This window comes from Fundulus heteroclitus, chromosome 5, assembly GCF_011125445.2.
Source record: "Fundulus heteroclitus isolate FHET01 chromosome 5, MU-UCD_Fhet_4.1, whole genome shotgun sequence".
NCBI lineage: Eukaryota > Metazoa > Chordata > Actinopteri > Cyprinodontiformes > Fundulidae > Fundulus > Fundulus heteroclitus.
The window spans coordinates 35,200,446-35,224,303 of record NC_046365.1 but is presented as its reverse complement, the minus strand read 5'-3'; the positions used below and the strand labels follow the sequence as shown (position 1 = coordinate 35,224,303).

Sequence of the window (23,858 nt, the reverse complement as noted above, 5' to 3'; positions counted from 1 at the left end):
AGCGTGTTTGGTTCTTACCAGATGCTTGCCTCTTTTCAAGAGACAAATTATTAGAGAAGCATGGATCAAAATGTTGAGGCCGGTTTCCCATTTTTCTAAAGCTCTGAGATGCCGATACTGATTTAAATTTTTAACTCAATTTCTGTTCAGTCTAAAAAAAAAAAAAAAAAATCTGGCCTTCCTGCTATGAACAGGCATTAATTATTTATGTTTGGAGCAGATGATATGTCAGTGTACGGTGTGAGAGAGCAGGTGCTGTGAAACAGGTTTTTACTGTTATTTCAAGACAAATACCAAGTTATTACTGATCTGACATTTTAAACCGCTTTTAGCATCTTAGCAACTGGAAAAATATGTGTGGCTAGAATTACTAAAACAGGAGACTCTGTGTGTATATGTTACAGAACGTAGATTTGCACCTCAACTGAGTACTTCCAGTTCTGGTCTACAACAGACAAAGGTTGGAAGCTTAAAAGGATAAAACCGTATTTCGTCCAAGCTTTTTGTTTTCTGCAGACAGTCTTGCTCTCTCTCAACTTGAATGAAGTATAGACATATGTTGATATGTCCTGGAAAAAAAAAAACTCTAGCTGAAAGTTGCATGATTCCGATCACAAGCCGATTTTGCTGTACTTCTCTTGTTATGACTTTAACTAGTATCTGGGTGCTTGTGTCCTCCCTATATAGCCCCATCATTTCCATTCTCAGCTCCAAATTAGAAAGATCAACTGAAATGGATTTAGAATTTTGGGGTAGAAAATGTAAACTTGCAAAGCAACCAAAAAATCAAATATGTCTTCCTGATATGGTGCAGGTCTAGTTTGTATGAATACATTGCTGAGAGATTGGTTGTATCGGGTTTTAAAACATAATAGCAGCAAGTCTGGTCAATCAGCACAGCCATTGGCAAATCTCACTGGTTTTCCAATTTGAAACTGGAATAGGGAAGAGTTTGGGTCGGGTTAATTCTTGGGTCTTAGTGCTGACTTCCAAGGCAAACAACGCAAATTCAGCCCTAATGCAAAGAGTTTACCTCTTTCAATACTCTCTTTCTTTTCTTAGACCCTAATGTGATTCTGATTGTGTCTACCGTAGCTTGCATGATGTCATTAGTAATCAAGGTTTCTGAAAAAGGCTATTAGTTTGACAACTTTAATTTTTCAGATGCAAGCCAACTATTGCATGCCCATTCTATAAAAGTGAATATTCGGCATGTGCTGTTTGGATACATTTAATAAAGAATGTTAATCATCGTACTATTACCCCTACAGTTTGTATTTTCTTTCGGGTTTTGATTAGTATATTACTGACTGATTTGTGTGCAACATGAAAATATGTGCATCTCATAACATTGGTAACCACAGTGATTGTGCCAAGAACGAAGCACACCAACAGTCTCCAGGATGCCTATATTCCCTCCAGATCGCCACTTGAACACTAGCTGTAGTGCTGAAGGACATGGTTGAGAGTACCAAGTTCCTTCACTGTTGTTTTACTCCCCATCTCAAACCAGCATGGCTGTAATTACTGTGGGCCCAGCTCAGCCCACGTCTGTGTGTACATGTGTTTGTGTTCTTCTTTGGTCAGCTCTGGCTCTAAAACCGCTCATTTTACGGTTCTTTAACGTTTAGGTAGTGACAGAAAGGTATGCACCTTTATTGACTGGAACAATAGTGCCAACAGAGTCCTGAGACCATCTCTGGTTACTGGCTGGTCTGGCTGGATGAAAAACACCTTTGAGAATTTAGTTTTGAACAATTTTCTAAAAAGCAATATCAGAGAATATTACAGAGCCTACAGTAATGCATTTAGGAGCTAGCTGGGAGCATGTCAAACAAAAATGCAACAAAGGCCAACAAAAGTGTATCAGGCCTGAACACAGCATGGTTTAAAATAGCCCTAAAATCAGGCTTTCATTTCAGATTCAACTGTAACTGATTTTACATTGTGAAGAACATGAAAGGGTGAATTTAAATGCCGAGAAACAACTCACTATCATCAAAGACATTTCAACGTATTTTTAAGGTTATTTTTGTCATTGTTTGTAAGACATCAACATATTTTTCTACCACAATAGCCCATATGTTCGAGAGACCGAAAATAATCTGAACAGAAAAAAAACTTTGATCATTTTCTCTTATAGTATTGGCATCTTATTGAATTGTTTTATCCTTCTCTAGGTTTTACATGAAATATTTTACAAATAAACTTAAAATATCACCTCGTTAAACTTGGCAAGTGGACAACAACCTTAGTTGTCTTTTACCCTAAAAATATTCAGTTGTGTTGAGCCAAATTGAGTGATCACCTTATTAAGCTGTAAAGGTATAAAGAACAGTTTGAAGTCACTTGTGCTGGCCTTACAAACAAAACAAAAGCTCATCAAGTGGAGGAGATTTCCAGCTAGGTGTTCCGCCATTTGTTCTGTAAGGGCAGGCATGTCCAAAGTGCGGCCCGGGGGCCAATTGTGGCTCCTGGACTGCTTTTGTGGGGCCCCCAAATTGGATTTCAAGAAAGACTTGGTCCTCCAGCATAGATGGGTGATGCAGATGAAAACGTTTTTATTTTTAATTCGGGCAAAATTATTTACAGATAGGTTGAGATCTCACAGTTGGAAATGTCAGGCAAACACAAAGTATTCATCGTTTAATAGCCACACTTTTTCTTTTTATTTCATTCTCTTTAATTTCATAGTAAATAGGACCACATGTCTCTGAGGACTTTAAATCAAATGCAGGCTTTTGTGCATTAAAATGTGTTTTAAATTAAAAAAAAAATAATTATCTCAATACAGCAAGTGTTTTCAAAAGAAATACTGACCCTGTTCTTAGACTGCGAGACCAAAAAGAATCCTTTTTAAATATCACGGCATTATTTTTTGGTTATTTTTTTATGTTTTTAGTATTCATTTTTTGGCCCTCCAGTACTTTTGACTTTCGGCCCTTGTGCAGAAAAGTTTGGACACCTCTGTGTAAGGGTGTCGTTCATACTGCAAGTAGCCCTCACCAAACAGGGAAAGCCGCAGGTTAGAGTTTAATAAACATTGGCCGAATAAACCTACAGGAGCACTTTTATTCCGAAATATTACAAAAACTGTCCAGATGTTTATATACATAGCAAGGCAAAACAGGATTTTAGCAATAAGTTTGGAAAATCCAGGAAACGTTTTCTTTCACAAATTCAGAAATTTTCTTATAAATCGTTCGTTTAAAAACTATGAAATAGCCTCTTATTATAGGCTTCCAATAGCTTAAACTTAGGCAGACTTTACTGTCATTCAACTGCAGATCCATAATATGAGTTTGAGTAAAATCTCGCTCCAAGGCTCTGAGTAAACAGAAGAAAAAGGAGAAACAATAATTTAAAATATAAGTTATAATATAAATTTACTTTGCCAAACAATGGTATCACATGCTGATGAAAACTGGATAGTAGCTTGAATTTAATTACACAAGATCTCATAGTGCAAGATCTTGTTAAATCCCTTAATAAGAGGTCAGACGTTTCAGCTGGTTGCACGTCAGCAGACCTAATGGTTAACTGGAGTACATAAAACCAGTCCTTATTATCATAGTATACTACCTGTCTTCTATTGCATCTTTAAGGGATTCAATGTCTGATGATCTGTCAAAGTTCCCGAAAATCTTTGACATGTACACTAAATCACCTCAGTCATTTTAAGGTGTTTTAGGTGATGTACAAGTAGTTTCATATTATATTTTTCAATGAAATCCAATAATGCTTTGGCTATGCTGAGTGTAATGACTGACACAGGCACAGGCCGTGCAAACGAGACCTTCTGTTACAGGTGAGCCGGGTTGAGTCGGATTACCTGCAACAGGTGGAACGAATCAGGGTGAACTGAGCGGTGGCTGAGGAGAGTGGAGTAGAGAATGGGGGAGAACAGTCAATCAGTATAAAAAAAACAGGAACAAAAAGCTCAAATAGTGACACTGAGAGGCTAAGACGCTCTTATTATGACTTCAGTAAACAACCAGTCATAATTTAAGAAGGCATAAATACCTCTACATACACTGTTTATTGCCCCCCTTGTATGCCAGCTCTTGGTCTTGTGCTCTTTAACCAGATCTTATTTCAAATTCCTTCTTATTCAATGCCAGCAGCTATAAACAATAGAGAAAAGAAATAACATAGAACCCGTCATTACCACGTCTTCCATAAAAGCCTGCTACTTCCTTGTTGAATTGTATGGAAACTCCAGTCACAAGTTTGAGCTTATGCAAAAAATGTACCTATTTCATATTTCACTGGTTTTGTTTTAAAGAAAGGATAAGCTTGTTAAGATGAGAAGTGGAGCTCCTACAGCAACAGCCTTAATGTTGATTAAGGTGCTGATTTGAAGATGAATAATGTACCAGATTTGTAGATTTGGTGTGAAAAATGTTGTCATCTGTATGCCACTGTAGAATAAATGTTAAGTGAATAGTTGCCCAACACAGCACACGAGAGATCATCCATCATCTCTGGCCTCGCCGGAGCTCATGAATAATTGGTCAGTGTGGCCTGTCTTTGATGTGGCACACCAGAACTATTTGTTTTGATTATAATTCTGGCGACTCTATGCGACACGGCAAAGAATAATCTCTACATGACGCACGCATTTATTCAACATAATATGTGACGTCACTGCTGGAACATCTTGTTTTTTTACTGCTAAAGCCTGTGGTACGAAGATAGAGGAGTGTCTTTTCGTTCAGTTTATTTATATTTTTTCTTTAGATTTGTAATTTAAGGGGGGGGGGGGGCAGTTGCAAAATGTAAATGAGCCAGTAAGCACCCGTGATTGGCAAGTAGAGCAAAACATATAGGTTGCACCTCCAGGAATTCAATTTTTCTGAGCAAATATAAGAGGACTTACATCTTCGCAGCTCACTCTGAAGATTAAATAAAGCCTAAAACCGAGAGGATTATATATAAAAAAAAGAAGAGCAAGCAGTAGTGCCTCACTCATATCCCTCAATCTCAGTGCAAGGGATGGCTATTTCTGTGGACCTATAAGTTGCGGCCTGCTATTCTTGTTGCAGGCATATGTGCCGCTGATGGGTTTGGGTTTCCGAAATCCTTTGCTTTATGCTAATCAAATGCACTGTGGCAGGCAGAAAACTCCGGTGCGGTCTAAGTTGGCATGTCTACTCTACACTCAGTCTCTGAAAAGTTGCAATTACTCTGGGAGTGAGTGCCGAACGCTGCCTATAATGGAGAATGTAGCAATACCCTTCCCCCCGCGCTTTCTGTTCTTGCCTTTCTGTGAGTTTGGTGCAAAATTACACTAACAAGAAACTCAAGATTCCAGTTTGTACTTTCACTATTAAAGTTCCCTCTAGGATTAATGGCACATGACATCAGTCGGTTTTCTTACAAAAGGGATGATAGAGGTCCATTAAAGCATTCAAGCTAACAGCAGGAGGTTTTCTGAACTCTCTTGCTGTGGTGTAAAATAGGCTTTCACTCATGTCTGATGTCTGACTTAGCCATGTATTTATTCAGCTTGTGGAGAAACTAAAAGTAGGGTGTCAAGACTACACAGTTGTATGGTTACTATTTGCAGATCTTTGTGATATTTCACACATGTCAGACAGCAGGGGTGGGGGGTCTGTCTGGCGACGGGGAAGACCACAGGCAAAGTACTACCCTAGGTGCAGACATGTTGCTCAAACCGGTGAGATAACATGCGGGTTCAGATTAGTTCATCCTACAGTGAGTTGTAGCATTGTTTGATTTTTTTTATCTTATGTTTTACCAATCAGACGTTGCTGCCACGTACTTTCTACCATCCCAGTGTGTGTAAGCTGCCCCTTCCAGCCTAATAAGAAATCCTCAATGAAAATTATAATGATTTGTAACTAAATGGCATAATTTTTTTTTAAACATTCCAGAAAGGCATGGCAAAGATGACCTTGCCAGGGATGGTTATCAGCAATTTAAGTGCTTTACAAGTGGGACACTATCAACAATACCTGCCTTATTTGTATGCAGAGTGGCAAAACATTTGTGTTTTAATGGCTAGCAATAAACAATACCAGCATATCTTTCTCATTGTTACTTATAGAGGCCATATATTGCTGACATTTTAGCAACATTGTCAGAAATGTCATTATGAAAAGCTGCTTAACATGCTAGCTACAATAACCATCCACCTAAATGGTTCTCATGGGGTAAGCATTAAGTTCAAGATGAATGCTAAAACCTTTAGCAACGGCTAGCAGAGCCTTAAAATGCTAATTTTCTAACTTCCTGTTTGACAAGCTGTGCTGCATTGTTAATGCATGTGAAAAAAATGGGCCAAACATTGGACTTTTCGATTTTAATGAGTCAATTTAACTTATGTCTTCCGCTGAAACAGGATTATTGCTAACATTGGAGCTATCATTGCTTTTTACAAAAAAAATAATATTTGTTTCATTGTAAAATTTGTGTAGAGGCCTTAACATTACCCCTGAGTGTGACCACTGTTCTGCTCACAGTTAAAGAATTGTTGTGAACGCTTCATCCTAATGCGGGTTTGGACTCTGTCTACACAATAGAGAAGAAGAACAGAGCTGAAAAAAAAAAAAAGATTTCTCTCCCGAACATCAAAGCAAGGACATACTTGTGCTTCCTGAGAGATAAATGATTCACAGTAAATTGGAAGAACAGCAGATCAGGCCATGCTTCATTTATTGAACGTGTGCATCATTTTTGTTTTCTTCTGTTCACAATCTGACTCACTGTTGTTTTTTTATCTGCTGTGTTTTAAGAGTTATTTCGCCCATCACCATTTGTGCCCTGCAATGCCAGTTCATCCCCTCCTACTACCATTTCAAAACTGTAAACAAATGATTTCATACCGACATGCCTACCGCTTCGTCCTATATTTACATGCTGTACACATGGAAACTACATACCATAGTGTATCTACTTATCTTTCAGTGGGTTGGTCAGGGAACAAGGCAGAACGTAATAAAACACCAATTTATGTAATCTACTCTATAGACAACCTGTCTATTTGTTTTAAAAGTGAGAAAAGGAAGAAGAAAAAAATTGTCCTCTACTTTTTGACAGACAAGGCCATACCTCTTACACCAATTTGTACCTACACCTTCTCATTCTGTCCCTTCCTAAATTTTATTTGTTTTTTGTGAAAACCATTTTTCTCATGCACTTAAAAATGGCCTACCAGTCTTTTTTTCTTCTTGTAGTTAAATGTGTTCTGGAGTTATGGAGATAGATTGTCATGTAATTGTCAATTGTCATCTGCCAGTTGACAGATTTTAAGAGTTGATCGAAGCAAAATAATTCTGAGCTGCCTACTTCTGATAGAACTGTTTTGTGCTTTTTTTTTTCTCACATTAAACTATAATCAGGATGTAAAAAATTAGAGTGATTCTGCATTGTGATGTTTAGTCGGTACAAAGCGTCCTGTAGCAGATGGAACTAGTTTGTACGTAAAAAAGTCAAGCACAAAATGACCAAAGCTGCAAAGTTATGTAATGGCAAAGCGGCGAAATGATCAGTACCCGGCAGACAACTTGTCAGCTAATGTGAACATGACATGTTCATCTATGAGATGGGTGCAAACTGACGTAAGGTTGATGCAAAAGGTCCCTCAACAGATTGCTGGGTTTCATTCCCAAGAAAGTCAGGTACAAAAAAAAAAACGTTACAGAGTTACAGAATGATAAATGGGTTGCCTGGCTGCTACACGTTAAATGGTGGTATTATTGTCGCAATCTGCTCGCACAGTCACAAAAATCTGTGCTTCATGTGGACTTACGCAGAGTGCAGCCCTCCAGGGCTGCTCACTAAGTTCTGCTAGGACTCTACTGAGAAGGAATGGAAATCGAAGTTTAGGTCTGGACTCCCTGATCAATGAATCTCATTTCAGTCAATCTATCTGTCTACCCAAGCCCAGCCGGTGCTGTTTGTGTTTTTCTGGGGATTTTACGCTTACCTCAGTAAATAGAAATTTGCTTCGTTTGCCATAGATGTTTATGGTTTGCATGACTTATCTGTTTCTGTTTGTTTTATGTTCATTGATATATTTATTTTGTTGTTGTTTGTCTTTGACAGGTCTTGTTACCACCACTTCAAGAAAACTTGACAGGGAGCAACAAGATGAGCACATACTAGAGGTAAGCATTTTTATCTTGACCGATATTTCCCTCTGATTACTATAAAATATTTAGTTTGAAACTAATTTATGTAGCAACATGATAATTAGGGATACAAAAAGGGAAGAAAAATGCAAAGGTTAACATATTCAGTTAGTCAGAACAGGGGGGAAAAAAGAAAATTGAGCTGGGGAGCTAGGGATTTTCCATCTGTGAGGTTTGGCCTTTCCAGCCAACTTTGACCGAGTGCCACATGTTGCCAACCGAGAAGTCTTCATAGATATGCAAGAACGGTCTTTTAGGAGTAATTTCTCCTACTGATTTCCGGACGGGGTAGGGGGGGGAGAGAGGTGTGTGGGAGAGGCTGGTGACTGTTCCTTTGTTCTTTCCCAATGTTGCGTCTCGTGGATGGATGGAGCAGGCTGAGGCAGGAAACTGCTGTAAACCTACAAGGCCAATGTCTAAACTTGTGGGATTTAATTGAGCACATTTCTGTCTTCCTTTAATGCCTCCCTTCCTCTTCCACAGAGCCGATGTTGATAATAGCTCTTTTAATTGTGTTTCTATGGCTGACGGAGAACAGATAAATCACTTTTTAATTATTGTTAAAAGACACATAAACCAGTAATTTCTTGGTTACAGTTAGGCATGATAGGCATCTGTTAGGATCTTATCATAATGGTTTACAATATTTCTTTTTCCCCTGCACTAGCTATATTACAGGACTGAGAATAAATGTGGTGAATTGGGAATTTCACACTCAATATAGGTAATTTGTATTAGTGCAGATAACATATCAAAATACCAGAAATACTCTAAGTAGGAGAATAGCAGTAGGAATCTGTTGCCTCTTGAATCTGGATACGGTTTCAGTTTGAAAGGTAATGATATTATCATCCAAGACCACTTTTCAACTTAAGCTGAGTTTCTGAATGTTAACCAGTTGCCTAAGTTTATTTTACTGTTTTTGTAACTTTCAACTTGATGTAGAAAATTGAAACATTTCAAATTTCTACATTTCATTAAGCTGTAAAATCTTTGCTCTTAAAGGCAGGATTTTAAAATGGTCGGCCGATTTTTCAAAGCCTGACAGACACGTAACAATAAAAAAAATCCTAGATAAAAGAGGTTTGCTCCTACAGCGTGTGGTGTCCGGACAGACAGCAAGCTCAACACAGCACGCACAAACAGATTTCACTTAACATCATTCAGATATCAGAGGGGAAATCTGGTGAATCCTCTCAAGATCAAACACGAGTTCAGAGTAAATAAACATGGACGGCGAGGAAGAATAATGGTGACAGTGTGTGGACTGATTTTAACGGAGGAAAAACATGACAAAAAGAAAAGGCGTTGGTTAAAGAAGCGGAGACAACACGCCCGGAGGCTCTACGCTTCCTGCACTGTGAAATAGTGGTGAGTCTGGGTTTTTTCTCTCTCGGGGAATCCCTCACCTCGCTTTGTGATTGGCTACACGTCACATTCAACAGGCTCCGTGCTCGTTTGTCTCCACGCACTGGGATATCGGGGCAAGACAGTCCAACGTGTTGAATATCCCCAGTTTGAGGTTGGAGCTGTCCCGACGTTTTACCGAGCGGACCCGATCGCTCTCAACACACCACACACGGCAGGATATTCTCTTTAAGATTATCGGCACCTCTTGGAAAGGGCCGATTGGGGCGCAAATCAGGCTAAAAATCCTGCCTTGTGAACCAGCCTTGAGACAGGATTCTTTCAATTAAAGTTGCTTTCTAAGCTGAAGGCCTTCATACCACAACAGCATTTTGAGAAAGTGTATACTGGCTTCATGTTATCACTGCTTTTTGGATTATTGTAATTTGGGACCTTGCTCTGGACCAGTTTTTACTTGGTTTTCTGCAAAGCCTCCAAAATGCACATTATCTTACTAAAGCTAAATGAGACTGGTTTTAGATTCCTTGCTACAGGTGCTTTTACACAAAAGGAATCCTTTCCTGGACCAACGGTAGTTTTTACCCGCTGTATTTACAGAATAAAGAAAAGTCTGAAATTTACCCCAGAAAAGTGAGACAGTATTTAATCATTCACTGGGAACTTTTGAATTCGCTTCTATGCATGAAGAATGTTAAGACTTTTGAATTTGTTAATTTTGTTTTCCGTGTTGAAATTCAGTCATAGCCAGTTTAAAACAGCCTAAAGTTAATTGTTTCTGTAACCTTTAATTCTAATAGATTTTAAATCATCATCTCTTTACGTCATTTCTGTAATGAAAGGGAAATAAATTCCTTAGTTAAGGCAATAAATACTGTATGGTTTAAACATAAGGTTTAACATTTAAAGCTTTTTATTTTCTGAGGCAGTAGTAAAAATAACCACAACCCGTGTTGATCCTGAACTGATTTTTAGAAAACAAGACATTGCTGCTGCTGCATGTGTGTAGTTAATGTTCCTTTGGGACACACCCCAAGTTTTATTTAGTAAATATATATGAATGTTGCAAACTTCCCCTGACTTTAAAGGGATTATAATGTAGTTTCACATGGCAAATAATCACAAGGTTCTGGCTAAAACAGCAGGTATTAATCCCAAGCGCGACTGTTTCCCCCGTCTCTCGTTTAACAAGTGAGAACAGAACTGAGATCTTTGGCTGTGAAATCCTTTTCAGAGTTTGGCACAGTTGCAGCTTTCCATGGAAATTTTAGTGACTCTATAGAAGTTATAAAGTGCAGCTGTTGTGACATAATCATCGTTTGTAGTTTTTTTTTTTTTTTTTTCCTGACAACCCCAGCTTTAAATTAAAGCCACTGAGCGAGAGGTGAAACGACTGCAGTGGGAGGAGTTACTGCACAGCACCAATGGACTAGGGAAAAAAGTTCTGGAAAAAACCTTTTGGGTCTCATCCAAAACGTGCCTACTTATTTTTTAATTTTTGAAGTATTAAATAAAAGATTTTAAAGTTGGTTTTTCAGACTTTTCATTGTAACTCGCCTACCAGGGCTTTGAGAGCTACTTTTACAAGTTCCAGAGTCTAGGCCACCGGTGTCCAAACTGCGGCCCGGGGGCTATTTGTGACCCCTGGACTTATCACGTGTGGCCCCCGATGGAAATTGAAGAATGATGTTGAGGATGTAGGAGTTTTATTTAAAATTAACCAACATATTAGACATATACAACTTGTTACAATGTAAAATGTTTGGTACGAAACAAAGTATGTTTATTTGTAATCCCGCTATTTGTATTCACTTAAACTTTATAGTAAATAGGACATATATCCAGTGACTTTTGCTCTTACTGCTGAAAATAAAGTTTATTCTATGTTTTTCAGTCCAGACCAAAAGAATTTGTAAACTTGATTTCTTTATTTTAGTGAGGCAAATGTGCAGTAAACTTTGGATCTAGAATTTACTCATCCCATTGATACAAACTTTACAAATTTTTCTTTGTTCATTTTAAAGGACTACATGGCAAAAAACTGTGAATGCTTACTTTATTGTTTTACAGTTAAGAAAAAAGCTTAAAATATAGTTGGTTTGGCTCCTGAGTACTTTGGATTTAACTTTGGATGTCTTTGGTCTCCTAAAAAACAAAGGGTACAAGGCATTTAGGTCTAATTCAAATAGTCCAGGACTATGAACTATTCAGAAAAAAACATCTCCTTAGAATACTTTTTCCTCTTGTTGGGTATGTTTTGTTTGCTTTTAATTTTAATGTCTTTTTGTATTTGTTATTAGTTCCTTATATTGTGCTACATATCTTTTCTTTGCATTTTGGTGGAACTGAGGTTATTCTTTTTAAGGTGCTCTACAACTAAATAAATGCATTACAGAATTTCAATAACAGATTTATAATTTGTGCATCAGCTTCATACCATACACATTTTATGTTGCACATTGTATGTGGGATAGTTTCAAGAAAACAAGTGACGTCATCTTTGAAACCGTTGAACCCAGAGCAACTAACTTGTGCTAATTTGTGTCTGTTCGTCTTGCATTATTTAAAATTCAACAAGAAGCCCTTTATGTTGCTATTTAAGGGACCGGCTTACGGCTTCTAGCAGAGGAAATCAATCCAAACTGTTGCTGAAGAGTTCTAAACCGACTTGTTGCAGGAGAAGAAACTAAACATGTGGAGCCATGTGGAGCATTTAGAGTGGGGGCTGTGTCAGCATTGTTTGCGCTAAATGCCAAGACGGGTTGGAGGGAGCACAGGAGGCCTACAGCTTTTATGATGAAGCATATGGGGGTTGGTAGCTGTCGTGTGTCTGTGTGAAAGAGAGAGAGAGAGGGAGCTAAAAGCAGTGGGGCAATTTAAAAAAGAAAAAAAAAGAAAAAGGCAAAGCTCTTGTTGTTCCGAGTCTGGGCTCAAGCGGTAGGATCAGAGGCCTTCGTCCAGGGAAAGAGGGGGTGGGTAAACAGCAAAAGTGGGACATGCCAGGACATGCTGAGTATACAGGCCTGGGACTGTAGGGAACGCATTGTTAATGTTAAAGCGGAGCTATATGGCCTGTTCACATCTGTTGCCGGGAGCCTTCGCCAACATGCACTCTGGCCTATTTAACGAATCTTAGACTCTGCCCAGTCCACTTTTTTTGTAATTAGACAGCAGGCGTGCTAAGGTAAAACAAAATAATAACTAATCACCCTGATGGAGTTTCAAGTTTGTTGTTTAAACACAAGAGCACCAGCATGGTCATCTTTTGTCTTGACCTGAGAAACCACACCATGAGGTAACTAGGTAGATCATCAGGGGGTTCTTAATGCTGTTATACCATTAATCCAGTTTGATGACCAGGTTAATTAGTTAGAGTAAACTTTAAGAAATAAAGCCGGCATGTTAAAAACATTTAACCATCATTTTCGTCCGCATTAAATGACCATAAATGGTCCATAACATCTCAGAAACGATATCAGGGTCAAGAATTAGACTGAGCTTCTACCCCAAAAATTCATAAAAAATAGAAAAAGTTTAGAGCTCATAAAGCTTGCTTGTGGAGCTGTGACATCATCACATTCAAAAAGTTGTGTATTAGTTAACGATCCTAAGACACAAGGATATCATTCCCAGACAGGCAGCGTGGCGTATTTTTACAGATACTAGATCAGTCCATTCTTGTAATTAACTTGTAAGTGCCCTGAAGGATTAAAAATAACCAACAACAGCAACACAAATCCAGAGTATTTCTAATGTTGTTGTTTTTTTAACTCCATGCAGGATATCAAGCATCCAGAGAGCTAAAAAGCTAATTTGTTTATCCAGGAATTTTCCATGACACTGCACAGGCAAAGCACAAACACTCTGCATCATCCCTTGGAGAGACATTCTCATTCAAGTTTCTTGTCAGCCGATTTAATTGACTCCGCTCATGTGAGCAGCATGGACAGCTGCAGACACTGCGAGAAAAGCAGAAACACATTACGTTAGTAATTGAAAGTATGGTACCAAATGGTGTGTGCGTGGCTCTGGACTGCTGACTGTTTTTAGTAAAGTACTTAGCAGATGGTTTTAAATGACTGTGACATTTGTTCTACACTTAAATTGTATTTTTTTTTTTTACCCCAGGCTGGAAATGGTGTCACTTCTTCCAGCGTTCAGATACGTAATCTCTGATCCCGCTTTTTTTGTGGGATTTAGTTTTTGTTTAGGTCAGCCTTTGGCTCCTTTTCTTTTCAGTAAGCTTTATGGATTGTGAACTGAGCTGTCAAAAGTCACAGTGATGTGTTAAATCATTGTTTAAATTCAAAAATACCTCACAGAGCCGCTAACTGCACATTACTTAAAGGCGCTATAAAGGATTTATTTATTCTGCATTGTCTTCGTACTGGGTCCTTCTGAGGCTAACCCCTCAGCCTTTAAGTAAAAGCAATAAGTCATGTTGTTTATTTTCAGCTCATTATATTTGTGTGAAAGCTCATAGCGGGGCAGCAGAGTGAATGCAGCTGGGGCTACGATTCTGAATGTGTCGGCACATTTAAGCCTGCAATTATTCACTCAGTTTGTTTTTTAACTTTTCTTAAAAAGTAGCAAGGCAAAAATTATTTCTAACTTTATTCAACAGTGTAAAAACCCTCGTTGGCATTACAAGAATCCAACGCTTCTTCGTTTTACTTGTTTTCACTTTTGACGATTTATCTTCACTGGTGAGCTCAAAGTCATTGAGGCTTTTGTCGTCATCCTAATCTTTAGCTCCCTCCTCAGATTCTCTTTCAAATATCAATCAGGACTCTGTCTGGACGACTCCAAAGCATGAAATATTGTTTTATTTAAAAGATTACTTTAAACCCAAATCTGCCAGGGGTATGAATAATATTGGGCTTAACCATTATTATAATGATTATATGAATCAGATATGTTGTTAATGTCCTTTTCTGTGTCCTGTCTGGCAATGTGGTAATAAGAATTATTCTCTTAATGGCAACAATTGTTATTGTTTTATAGCGACATAGTCTGTCTACTAAAGGTCTATCCATAAAAAGAAAAAAATGTTAGATATGTTCTGGTTTATCAGAGTAACTGTGATTCAATGCCTACAGTTATTTATTGCATTTTTTTATCAGGATTATATAGTTATTTATTCTACAAAACCAATATTTATTTTTCTTTTGGCACCTGGGGTCTCATTTACAAAGCTTCCGTACGCACGACAAGGTGCCTGAAACAGGCGTACGCCACTTTCCACACAAAAGATCGGATCTATAAAAAAATTGACAAAATGTATGGTATACTTTTTTTTTTGGGGGGGGGGGGGACTTCTCATTCCTCCTGGTCTCCCTCTGAATGTTGATCTGAACGCACAGCCTCAGAGGATTTGAACACAGAGTACGGCTGTCATCCGACGTTTAATACAGCAATGGGGTTTAATTTTTAGCGGGTTCTTTTAATGTAGGCAACATCTGTGCTTTTACCTCTGATTTACAAATTTAATAAACACCTTTCTGTGAAATCCTTTCAAAGTTTCTTTGCTTTTTCTCCGTGGTTGCCATTTCACCATGATAAAAAAAATAACAATCAGCTGAAACATTTTTAACCCACATTATCATTCATGAGGTGCTTTGCATTGACCATTTCTGGTTGAATCTGGGCGGGTAAAGGGCAGAACCTGGGGCGGAACCAGGTACGCAAACGTTCCGGTTCAGCCGTGATCTATAAAGAAAAATTGCTTGTTGGTGTGCGCGCGCATGGTTTTATAAATCTGAATTATTTTTTTTTGGGTGTAGCCCGTTTTCTTTTTTTGGGTGTTCGTAAACTTTAAGATATGTTCCGTGCAAGGTTTTATAAATGAGACCCTTGATTTTTTTGTAATGACATACTTATGAAATACATTTCTGGAGCACAATTCCAGATTGAGTTTTACAAAACACTAAGAGAGATTTCTGATTAGATATTACGCTCACTCCCAGAACTATGTGACCATGAAAGAAATCTCTGATTAATTTTTAGTCCACTCCCCAATTATGACTGTAAGTCAACAAAAGAGGCATTGAGAGTGCAAGAGATAATATGGTTTAAAGTTGGCTGCATACGATATCACTTCAGCCTTTCAGTCAATAAACTTCCTAGTTTTGAAATCTTTACTGTCTCTCCTCAGATAACCATTACCGATCATGGCGTTCCTCCCAAATCCACCACTGTCCGGGTCATCGTTCAGGTCCTCGATGAGAATGACAACAGGCCGTTGTTCCTGGAGAAGATCTACAAGATCCGACTGCCCGAGCGGGAGAGGCCCGAGAGAGAGAGAGCCACGAAGAGAGACCCGGTGTATCGGGTGATTGCTTCAGACCGCGACGAAGGCCCAAACGCCGAAATTTCCTATAGTATCGAGGAAGGAGACGAACATGGCAAGTTTTTTATTGAGCCCAAGACCGGTCTGGTGTCGTCCAAGAAGTTCTCCTCTGCTGGAGAATATGACATTCTTACGGTGAGTATTTAATCAGAAGGGTTTACAACCATGTGGCCCGCTGAGTCATTAAGCTATAAAATCTAGCAGTAGATTGTTTATTATTTTACTGTTTTATACCTCTATTTTTCCTGAGCTGTATAACCCTCTGTTTTTTTACCCCACCTTATTCTGCGCAAGTGTAAATAAAACATATTCATTTTGTTGATCTGACTAAACCAGATTTTATTTTGTCTCACCATGAGCCACTTTTCTCAGCCGCCACCATTTGGCTGTTGTCAGCCTTATCACAATGTCACAGCAATACAGAGATTACTAATGTGTTATGTATGTGAAAATTAATCCTGCTTCATTTTCTATTCTAGGTTTCTCCATCACATGTCGCTGGTAGAATTGTTAATGGTTTTCTTTTAGTAAATTTGACCGTACCCCCTTTTTTTTTTTACAGCATGCATTCTGCTGCAAGAAAATCCTGCCCATTAAATCTTTGTTCACAAAAGAAGATTCAATATGCAAAATGTCAGCTATTGTCTGAGAATTCAGAGATATTTTTACGAAAAGAGATTTTCAGAAACTCATTTACAAGTTAAATCCTAACAGATTTTGGCCGTTTTCCTTTCTCAGATTAAAGCGGTCGACAACGGACGGCCTCAGAAATCCTCTACTTGTCGCCTGCACATCGAGTGGATCCCCAAACCGGAGGTTCCAGCTGATGCCGCTCCCCTGCGCTTTGAGGAGTTTCCCTTTAGCTTCTCGGTCATGGAAAGCGACCCAGTGGCACACATGGTGGGCGTCGTGGCCACAGAGTCCTCTGATGTTCCTGTGTGGTTCGAAATCACAGGTAGCGCCTTCTTTATGTGCAATATTTCTACGTTTATGCACGCTGAATGAATGTTCTTCTTCCTGTGGCTTGTAGTTCAACAACACCTTCTAGGACTAATATAGTGAATGTGTTTCTTCTGCTGCATATCTTCTGTGTTTTTTTTTTATTTTAGCTTGACAGCTTCAGAAAACTGCACAACTGCAAGAGGTTAATTTTGGTAGTTAGTGATAAGATCACATAGATTTACGTGAGGTGGATTAAGTAGAATGGAATTGATAGCTACGTATGTTAGCCTTAGTTAACAAACCAACATGTTATGTTTCACTTAATATTTATCCTAGATTATTTAAACAAATAATTAATGTTTAGTTACTTTGATGGGGAGACATCTGTGAAAACTTTAAGGTACATTGAATTGAATGAAACTGATAGCTAAACTTTAATGTCAGCCCCATCCAGTATAAATGTCAATTCTGTTTTACTACGTATTTTTAAAAATTTTAAATTGAACACATATTGAAATTCTTTAACCTTTAAGATGTTTGTAAAAATATCACGTTTTTATCACATGTTGACCACGTTCTTGTTGGTGAAAAGCAGCGGGATTTGCTTATTGTTGTGTTGCTAACTGCTATGGGTGCATTTCTTTTTACTTTAAAACATACATCTCAGATATAACAGAATACAACCCAGAATAGCTTTTATGCTTGCGGCAGCCATGTTGGATATTGGGTAAGGGCTCACCAACTCCCCAAGTCCGAATTCCAATTTTGGCATTTTTCCGTCTCGGAGATCAAAATATCTGCATTAAATGGGGTCCTTTATCCTGGGTGCCTTTTATTAAAGGTTTTGCAGGCACATCCAACTGGGAAAGGACCTTAGGGCTCAGAATTAGCTTTAGCGACTGTATCTTTTCTGGTCTGGTAATGCATTGGGTGTGGGGCGTCTTGGTTTCCATCTGGAACCTGTCACCGCCACCACCTGATCTCAGATAAGCAGAAGACAACTAGAACGCTCTGACTTCAGAGTGCAAATTTAATGCATCTTTAGTAGCCTTTAAGAATGTAACACAGGGGCTCCTCATGAAGGGGCTTGGTTTGTAAAAAACACAAATCACTTTAAACGTAAGTCCAAAAATAATACACCAAAAGAAGTGAGAAATCAGGTGAACATCAGAGTTTATGCCACAGATAGAGAATTTGTGGCAGTTAGTCTCTAACACATGGATTCCTGCTGTATAAACTATTGGGCAACAAGCTGACAAATTGAAAGCTGAAAACACAATTTCACTGGAAAATGGTTCTTTTTCTGCACTTTTGTTTTGTCCACATTGAGAACACATATTGCCACATCACCAGTTTGAAACTGTACAATTTTCCTCAGTTACAGATTTTGTCCTCAATAGTGCGAGCAAATTTAATTAGCAATTCCCTTAAACAGTCTTAATTAATTTACTTTCTTCTTCTTTTTCTGTTAAGTACATGTTATCAAGTAGTTGTGTTCTCTGAGTGCCCATACATAGTAATTCTTCTCCTAAGTGTGCACTTCTAACTCTCAGCATCCACGGTACATATGAAAAGATTTAAAACTGCTTCCCTTAAAATAAATGCCTGCTCCTCTCCCTTTCCCTCTGCCTGATTTCCTTCTAATCAATGTCTGACTGACACGTCTCCTTTTTCTCTCCTCCTCTTTGTGCTCTTTCATTGCCTTCCCTCTTTCTATGGAATGTTCTGTTTGGTTGGATTTTTGCAAGACGGCAGTGAGGATTCTGAGATGTTTTACATCCTTCAGATGGCATGTGACCACAACTGTACAGCAGAAGGTAGCTGCTGGGATCTCCTAATAGGCTGTGCTGTATTAAGAGATCATGTGACATTGTCTGTCTCTGGTGCTGCCTGTGGGTTATGGTTGGCTTGTGATCTTCCATAGTGTTATTTTTTTGTTTTTTTGTTTGTGATTTTAGCATCAGTTTTAGGTTTCGTCAGCTAAAGTACAATATGTGTGGTATCGTTACAAATGTATCACTGACTAATTGCGTTCCGATGTTATTTGTATTTAGTTTAAAGAAATGAATAGAAGCAAATCTATATTGCTGAGCTAATAACATCAAAATCAGTTTGTGTGTTTATTATGTTTGACATTGGCAGAACAGTAAATTAATGATCATGTTTTCACGTTTGCTCCTGTTTCGTCTTTGTCTAACAATGTGACATGCCTGCAACTATGTCAGGATTTGTCTCTAATCTTTTTTCTTTGTTGTTTGCATAAAAAAAAAAAAACCACAGGTGGTAATTACGACAGCCGCTTTGACGTAGGCAAGGCCAGTGGAACCTTGATTGTTGCGCGGCCCCTGGACACAGAGCAGAAATCAAATTACAACCTGACAGTGGAAGCCACAGATGGGACACGAACTGTCAGCACTCAGGTAATTGAAACACTAATGAAACAGTTGGAGGCTGATGAGGCAGTTGTCATAGTTCTGTTTGTCTCATGCGAGGAATAGTGGGAGTTAAGAGATGGGTTATTAGTGGATCAAATGACCTGTTGGGCTGTAATGATGTTATGATGCTATCACTGCTTTTGACTGGTGAACTGGAAAACAAAACCTTTTGTTAGGTATAAATCTCTTCTCTCATTCTAGAGGGCTAAAGTCTAGTCATTAAATGAAGATGGAGATACTCTTGTGTCCTATATTCCTGCTTTCACATTATGCTTGAATGGTTAGAAATTTGTAAAAGAAAAATCATAGGCTCTTTTTAAATGTGAATATTTTAAAAAGATTTTAATAAACGCAAAGCAAATGTTTTGCACTATTTGTCCATTTAGTCAGTTCATACAATTCAAGTCTTTTCAGGTTGGCTGGGTTTCAAATTTAAAACACCCTTCAAACTATAGTTTGAAAGACAAGTGGCCTCATCTTTGGATGGCACACAAAGATACGTGACATTGAATCTATATTGTAATTCAGCATTACCTTTCTACACATGTAAGAGACTAGCATTTAAAATTTGATTTTCAGATAAGTCAGGTTGCCACATGCCTTTTTGGCAAGTGAAAACATTTCCAGGTAGGAGCTATGCTTAGCACATAGGTGCCACTGTTGCAAAATTGTCATAATGACCCAACCATATAATGACCTAATCTCATGCTACGCCACGCAAACACTTTGTCTGCATAGTGTAGCACGAAGAGGGCATACCGAACGTTTGCAGTGGTAACAAGGCAAGGGAGGTTGACTTATTTACAAAATTATCCTGAAGACCTGGATGTAGAAGAATTTGTTGAAGGTAGACATGGACGTCCCTGTTCTTGTAGTGCTACTAAGGTTATTCCACCAGCGTGGAACAACACAGATGGTTAAAGCTAGGAGTTCAATAAAGACCATATTTACATGACATGTGGAAGCTTCACTTTGTGGGGATGCACTTGTCAGCGGGCCTTATGAAGGAGAAGAGGTGATTCCTCAGGCCGTGTCGGTTCATATGCTACTGGCTGAGGTCTTCACAGCTGCAGACTCTCCAACATTGATGAGCGGTAGTGGATCTGATAAAGTCCCACAGTTACATGGTTGGTCTGGATTCATTGTAACCTGACGCCGCCAGATAGATTTGCTTCGCATATCCTTCTGGAAACCTTCCATTGAAGTAATTTTGGGAAGGGGCGAAAATACTGGTTAGCTGATTGGCCTATGTTGGTGATAGACGGGCCAAATAAACCAATCAGATCAACGAAGCATATGACGTACTCGTCAACATGCTTCGTCGTCGCTCTGTTACGAGCGACGACGAAAACACAACCACAAGCCAAGCTACTCTTGCTGCTGCAGGTAAAGGCTCGTTAACTCAGCAAAGAAATACTCTGTAATTCCGATAAAACTTGCTCGATAGCCACGCTAACGCTAGTTTCATCGGCTGAAGCCGCCATGTTCTTTAGACTGAACTGTCGCGCTTCTCGTTGCGTCACACCTCAACCCGCCTCAAAGCCAACGCTGATCGGACGTTCGTTTGGTGAACGGCTCCAAATTTTCTTTAACGGAGAGTAGCCAGACTGATCTGCAAGTGAAACCTTGAATGCTCGCGAGATCAGGATGGTCTCACGAGGCTAGATTCATTGGTCAGGTGTATTAAAATCCAGCCTGTAAAAAAAAAAGAAAAGTGCATTTTAGTTTTTTAACAAAAATACAAGATTCTCTCTTAGCAGCAGAATTATGTTCCCTCATGTTGTTAGCTAGGATACTTAGTTTGACAGTCGTGCAGTGGAATCAGTCCCTCCTCGTCTCATTTCAGAGTTGCTGTAATGATGCCGCTGTCTAACCAAAGCTTTTTTGTTTCAAGTGTGCATTCTTGAGCCCCGTCAGCTCTTCCCCATTTGCTCTGCCTCTCTTTGAGTCAGGGATAGTCTTTTCATTTTTCTCTGAGAGTAGTCCATTAAAACAGCCTTTTTTTGAATGGACAAAACTAAATATGAAGTAGCTGTGTTACACCCCAGCTGATAGATAATCTTAAATGCCACAATAAAAGCTTTTTAAATATGCAAGCAGCCTTTGGGTTTTGTTCTGATGGTCATGCCTTGTCCATGAGATTTTCCTTGTTTTTCACATGGTAGTTTGGTCCATACAGGATGATGACATTCGAAATCTTTCGTCCTTTGTCCTCAAAGTGGGGCTTCAGAGAACTGTTGCTGGAAAATAATGTATTTGTTGTCAGTCTGTATGAATAAAGCCTTTCATCATCTGGCTGTTGTGCTCCACTGAGCCTTGGATGAAGCGCGCCTTCGCTGGCATTTTGGAGCTCATCTGCCAAAGCGGCGTGTCCTTTAGTTTAGAGCGAAACCTTAAAAACATCAACACACTTCCTGTTTTCTCAGCTAAGATTTTTCTCTCTGTTGTGTTCTCTCTTAAAAGCTTTGGCCACAGAAAGTTGTTTAAAAGCCTCTTAGCAATACACCATCTTGTGACATTTTAAGTGAAATTATTCACTCGTAAAGGTCAGGGCAGATGGCAACACTTCCTCATTCTTGTTCTCCAGGTGGTCTCGTCTTATTTAAGACAGTTCTTCTCTCCAGTGTCCTGCTGTGATCCACTTAACAGATTTAAGGAAAATGACATTGAATTGAAGTGGAGATTGGTTTGAGTTGATTCATTTCGTTTTTATTTTATTCGTTGACTCTTAGTGTTTGTTGACCAACTGTAAAATTGCATTCCATAGTTAATAGTCTTCCAAGTGCTATTGTGAACTCAGCTGATGACTGTAAGTCAGCTGTTTTCTGTCAACAGAGAGGATATACTGGATTTCTGTGTTCCATAAACCATATATTATAAGATGAACAGCTCCAACTGGTTGCTCTAAATAAACACCAAGAAATAAAAGGAATCAATATGTTACTTGTAGGAATTAGGCATTATCCATAGGATTATAGGTAATTTTGATATTGCAGGGATTCTTGCCAAATAGGTTATAGTGCTGGGCGGGCCAGGTTGTTGACTTGATTATATGTATAATTTCTTAACGTTTTGTGAGATTAATATGAAGCATCAATAAGAAAAAAAATTTTTTTTGAGAGAGAGCAATTCAACTTGAGTGGGAGACTTGATGGTTTCAGCACGGTAATGAGTAAGGATGTACCAATCAGAGCCCTGACTTTTTTTTTTTTTACTTCAGAATAATGAATAACAGCAAAATACTTTTTTAGAGTAAAATGAATCAATGACTTATATAAAGAAATCCCAAAACTACAGAGAACAAATATATCATCTTTGCTATAGATAAAGCCCAGCTAAAACACAAGATATCACATGTGCTCTTTTACAACTTGTTGTAGCAGCTTGAAGGAACAGCGGAGATGCCTTTGTACAAAATACAATTTTCTTTGTAAAGCCTCTAAAACCTTTAGTTCTTTGTTTTCAAGCACTTTATTGATAGAGATAATAGCTATCTGTTTCTTCTTTACTCCGTCACAACTTTTACACTGAAGAGTGTTATTGTCGGCATGACCAACTGGCTCGATCACCAATCAGGGCCGGTTGCGGTAACAAGTCGATTTCTCATTATTCGAGAACAGTTTCCTGGATTTTGAAAAGCCAGCCCAAAGCAAAAGAAAAGTTACATAATTACACTTGAAGTAATTGGCATTGGAGGAATGTTGCATGTATTTGGATTCCAGTTACTTTTTAGCTGCTAGATTACACAAAGACACACACTGAAAGGTTAATATTTAGTTCTTGCTTTCTTGCTGTTAATCCACGATTGTGATTTATTTTCCTGCTAAAACAGAGTGATGGGCCACTTTTTAAAGGACGGGCTTGCAGGGCTTTTGATGTCTCAGGTTGATTTTTGGACAATAGAGACAACTGAGTCAGGCAGTACATGCAAACAAAAAAGTTGGTTGGTTAACTGAACTTATTTTGTTTGGGCACAGTCTGGGTTTTGCTTTGGCAGAACCAGATTTTTCCTGCAAATTAGATCTACGCTGTCATACACGGTGCACCTCGTGAAAGCTGAAAGTTAGACTTATCTATTCCACAAATCAAAGTCATGTGGATGCCTTTCTGCTAGACAGGCTGGCCTATTTTCTCTCTCTTAGGAATGTTTCCTCTCTTTTTGTTCTCTGTTGCTCTCTAGTCCCCTTTGTGTTTCTTTATGCTGTGCTCAATATAAGCGCCTTCAAGCTTTTCTGCATTTATAGGCCATATGTGAAGGACTGATGATCGTTCTGTTTGGTCAGTTTAAAGTGCAAACAGGAGCGCCTGACCTCAGTGGGCTGTGGGCGTTGCTAATCCTGTTTTGGAAACATTGTGCCAGTGGCCTGCCTTTGCCCAGAACCTATCACCTGGCTGGGGTTTTTCTGTCCTGCACAATGAGAACAATGACTGCTCCCTCATGCCCTGCTCTGGATAGCTCACAAAAGAATGTTCGTGCTTTATAAGGCTCCGTTTTAAATTTCTTCCCTATTAATATTCCGTATGATTTAAAATTTCAGTAGCAAACTGATCTGAAAAAATGTAGAGCATATCAGATCTAAGGCTCTAGGGACCCACTGGTAATAACAGTAT

At 38.8% G+C, this 23,858-nt stretch overlaps 1 protein-coding gene across 12 annotated transcripts in view; it reads left to right on the top strand.

Annotated features, from left to right (window-relative positions):
• fat1a (FAT atypical cadherin 1a) overlaps positions 1–23,858 on the top strand; it is a 102,082-nt gene that overhangs the window by 33,184 nt on the left and 45,040 nt on the right. For 9 of the 12 annotated variants that reach the window (XR_004931107.1, XR_004931108.1, XR_004931109.1 and 6 more), the window contains exons 4-8: positions 8,071–8,132; positions 15,676–16,005; positions 16,609–16,825; positions 18,561–18,629; positions 19,093–19,232. Coding sequence is in view for 9 of the 12 variants with exons in the window: in XM_012859332.3 (XP_012714786.2) it covers positions 8,071–8,132; positions 15,676–16,005; positions 16,609–16,825; positions 18,561–18,629; positions 19,093–19,232 (818 nt within the window). In the remaining 3 variants the exon portion in view is untranslated. Of the gene's footprint in view, positions 1–8,070; positions 8,133–13,301; positions 14,148–15,675; positions 16,006–16,608; positions 16,826–18,560; positions 18,630–19,092; positions 19,233–23,858 lie in introns of those variants that run through there. The other 3 variants (XM_036137490.1, XM_036137491.1, XM_036137495.1) reach the window with 2 other exon arrangements.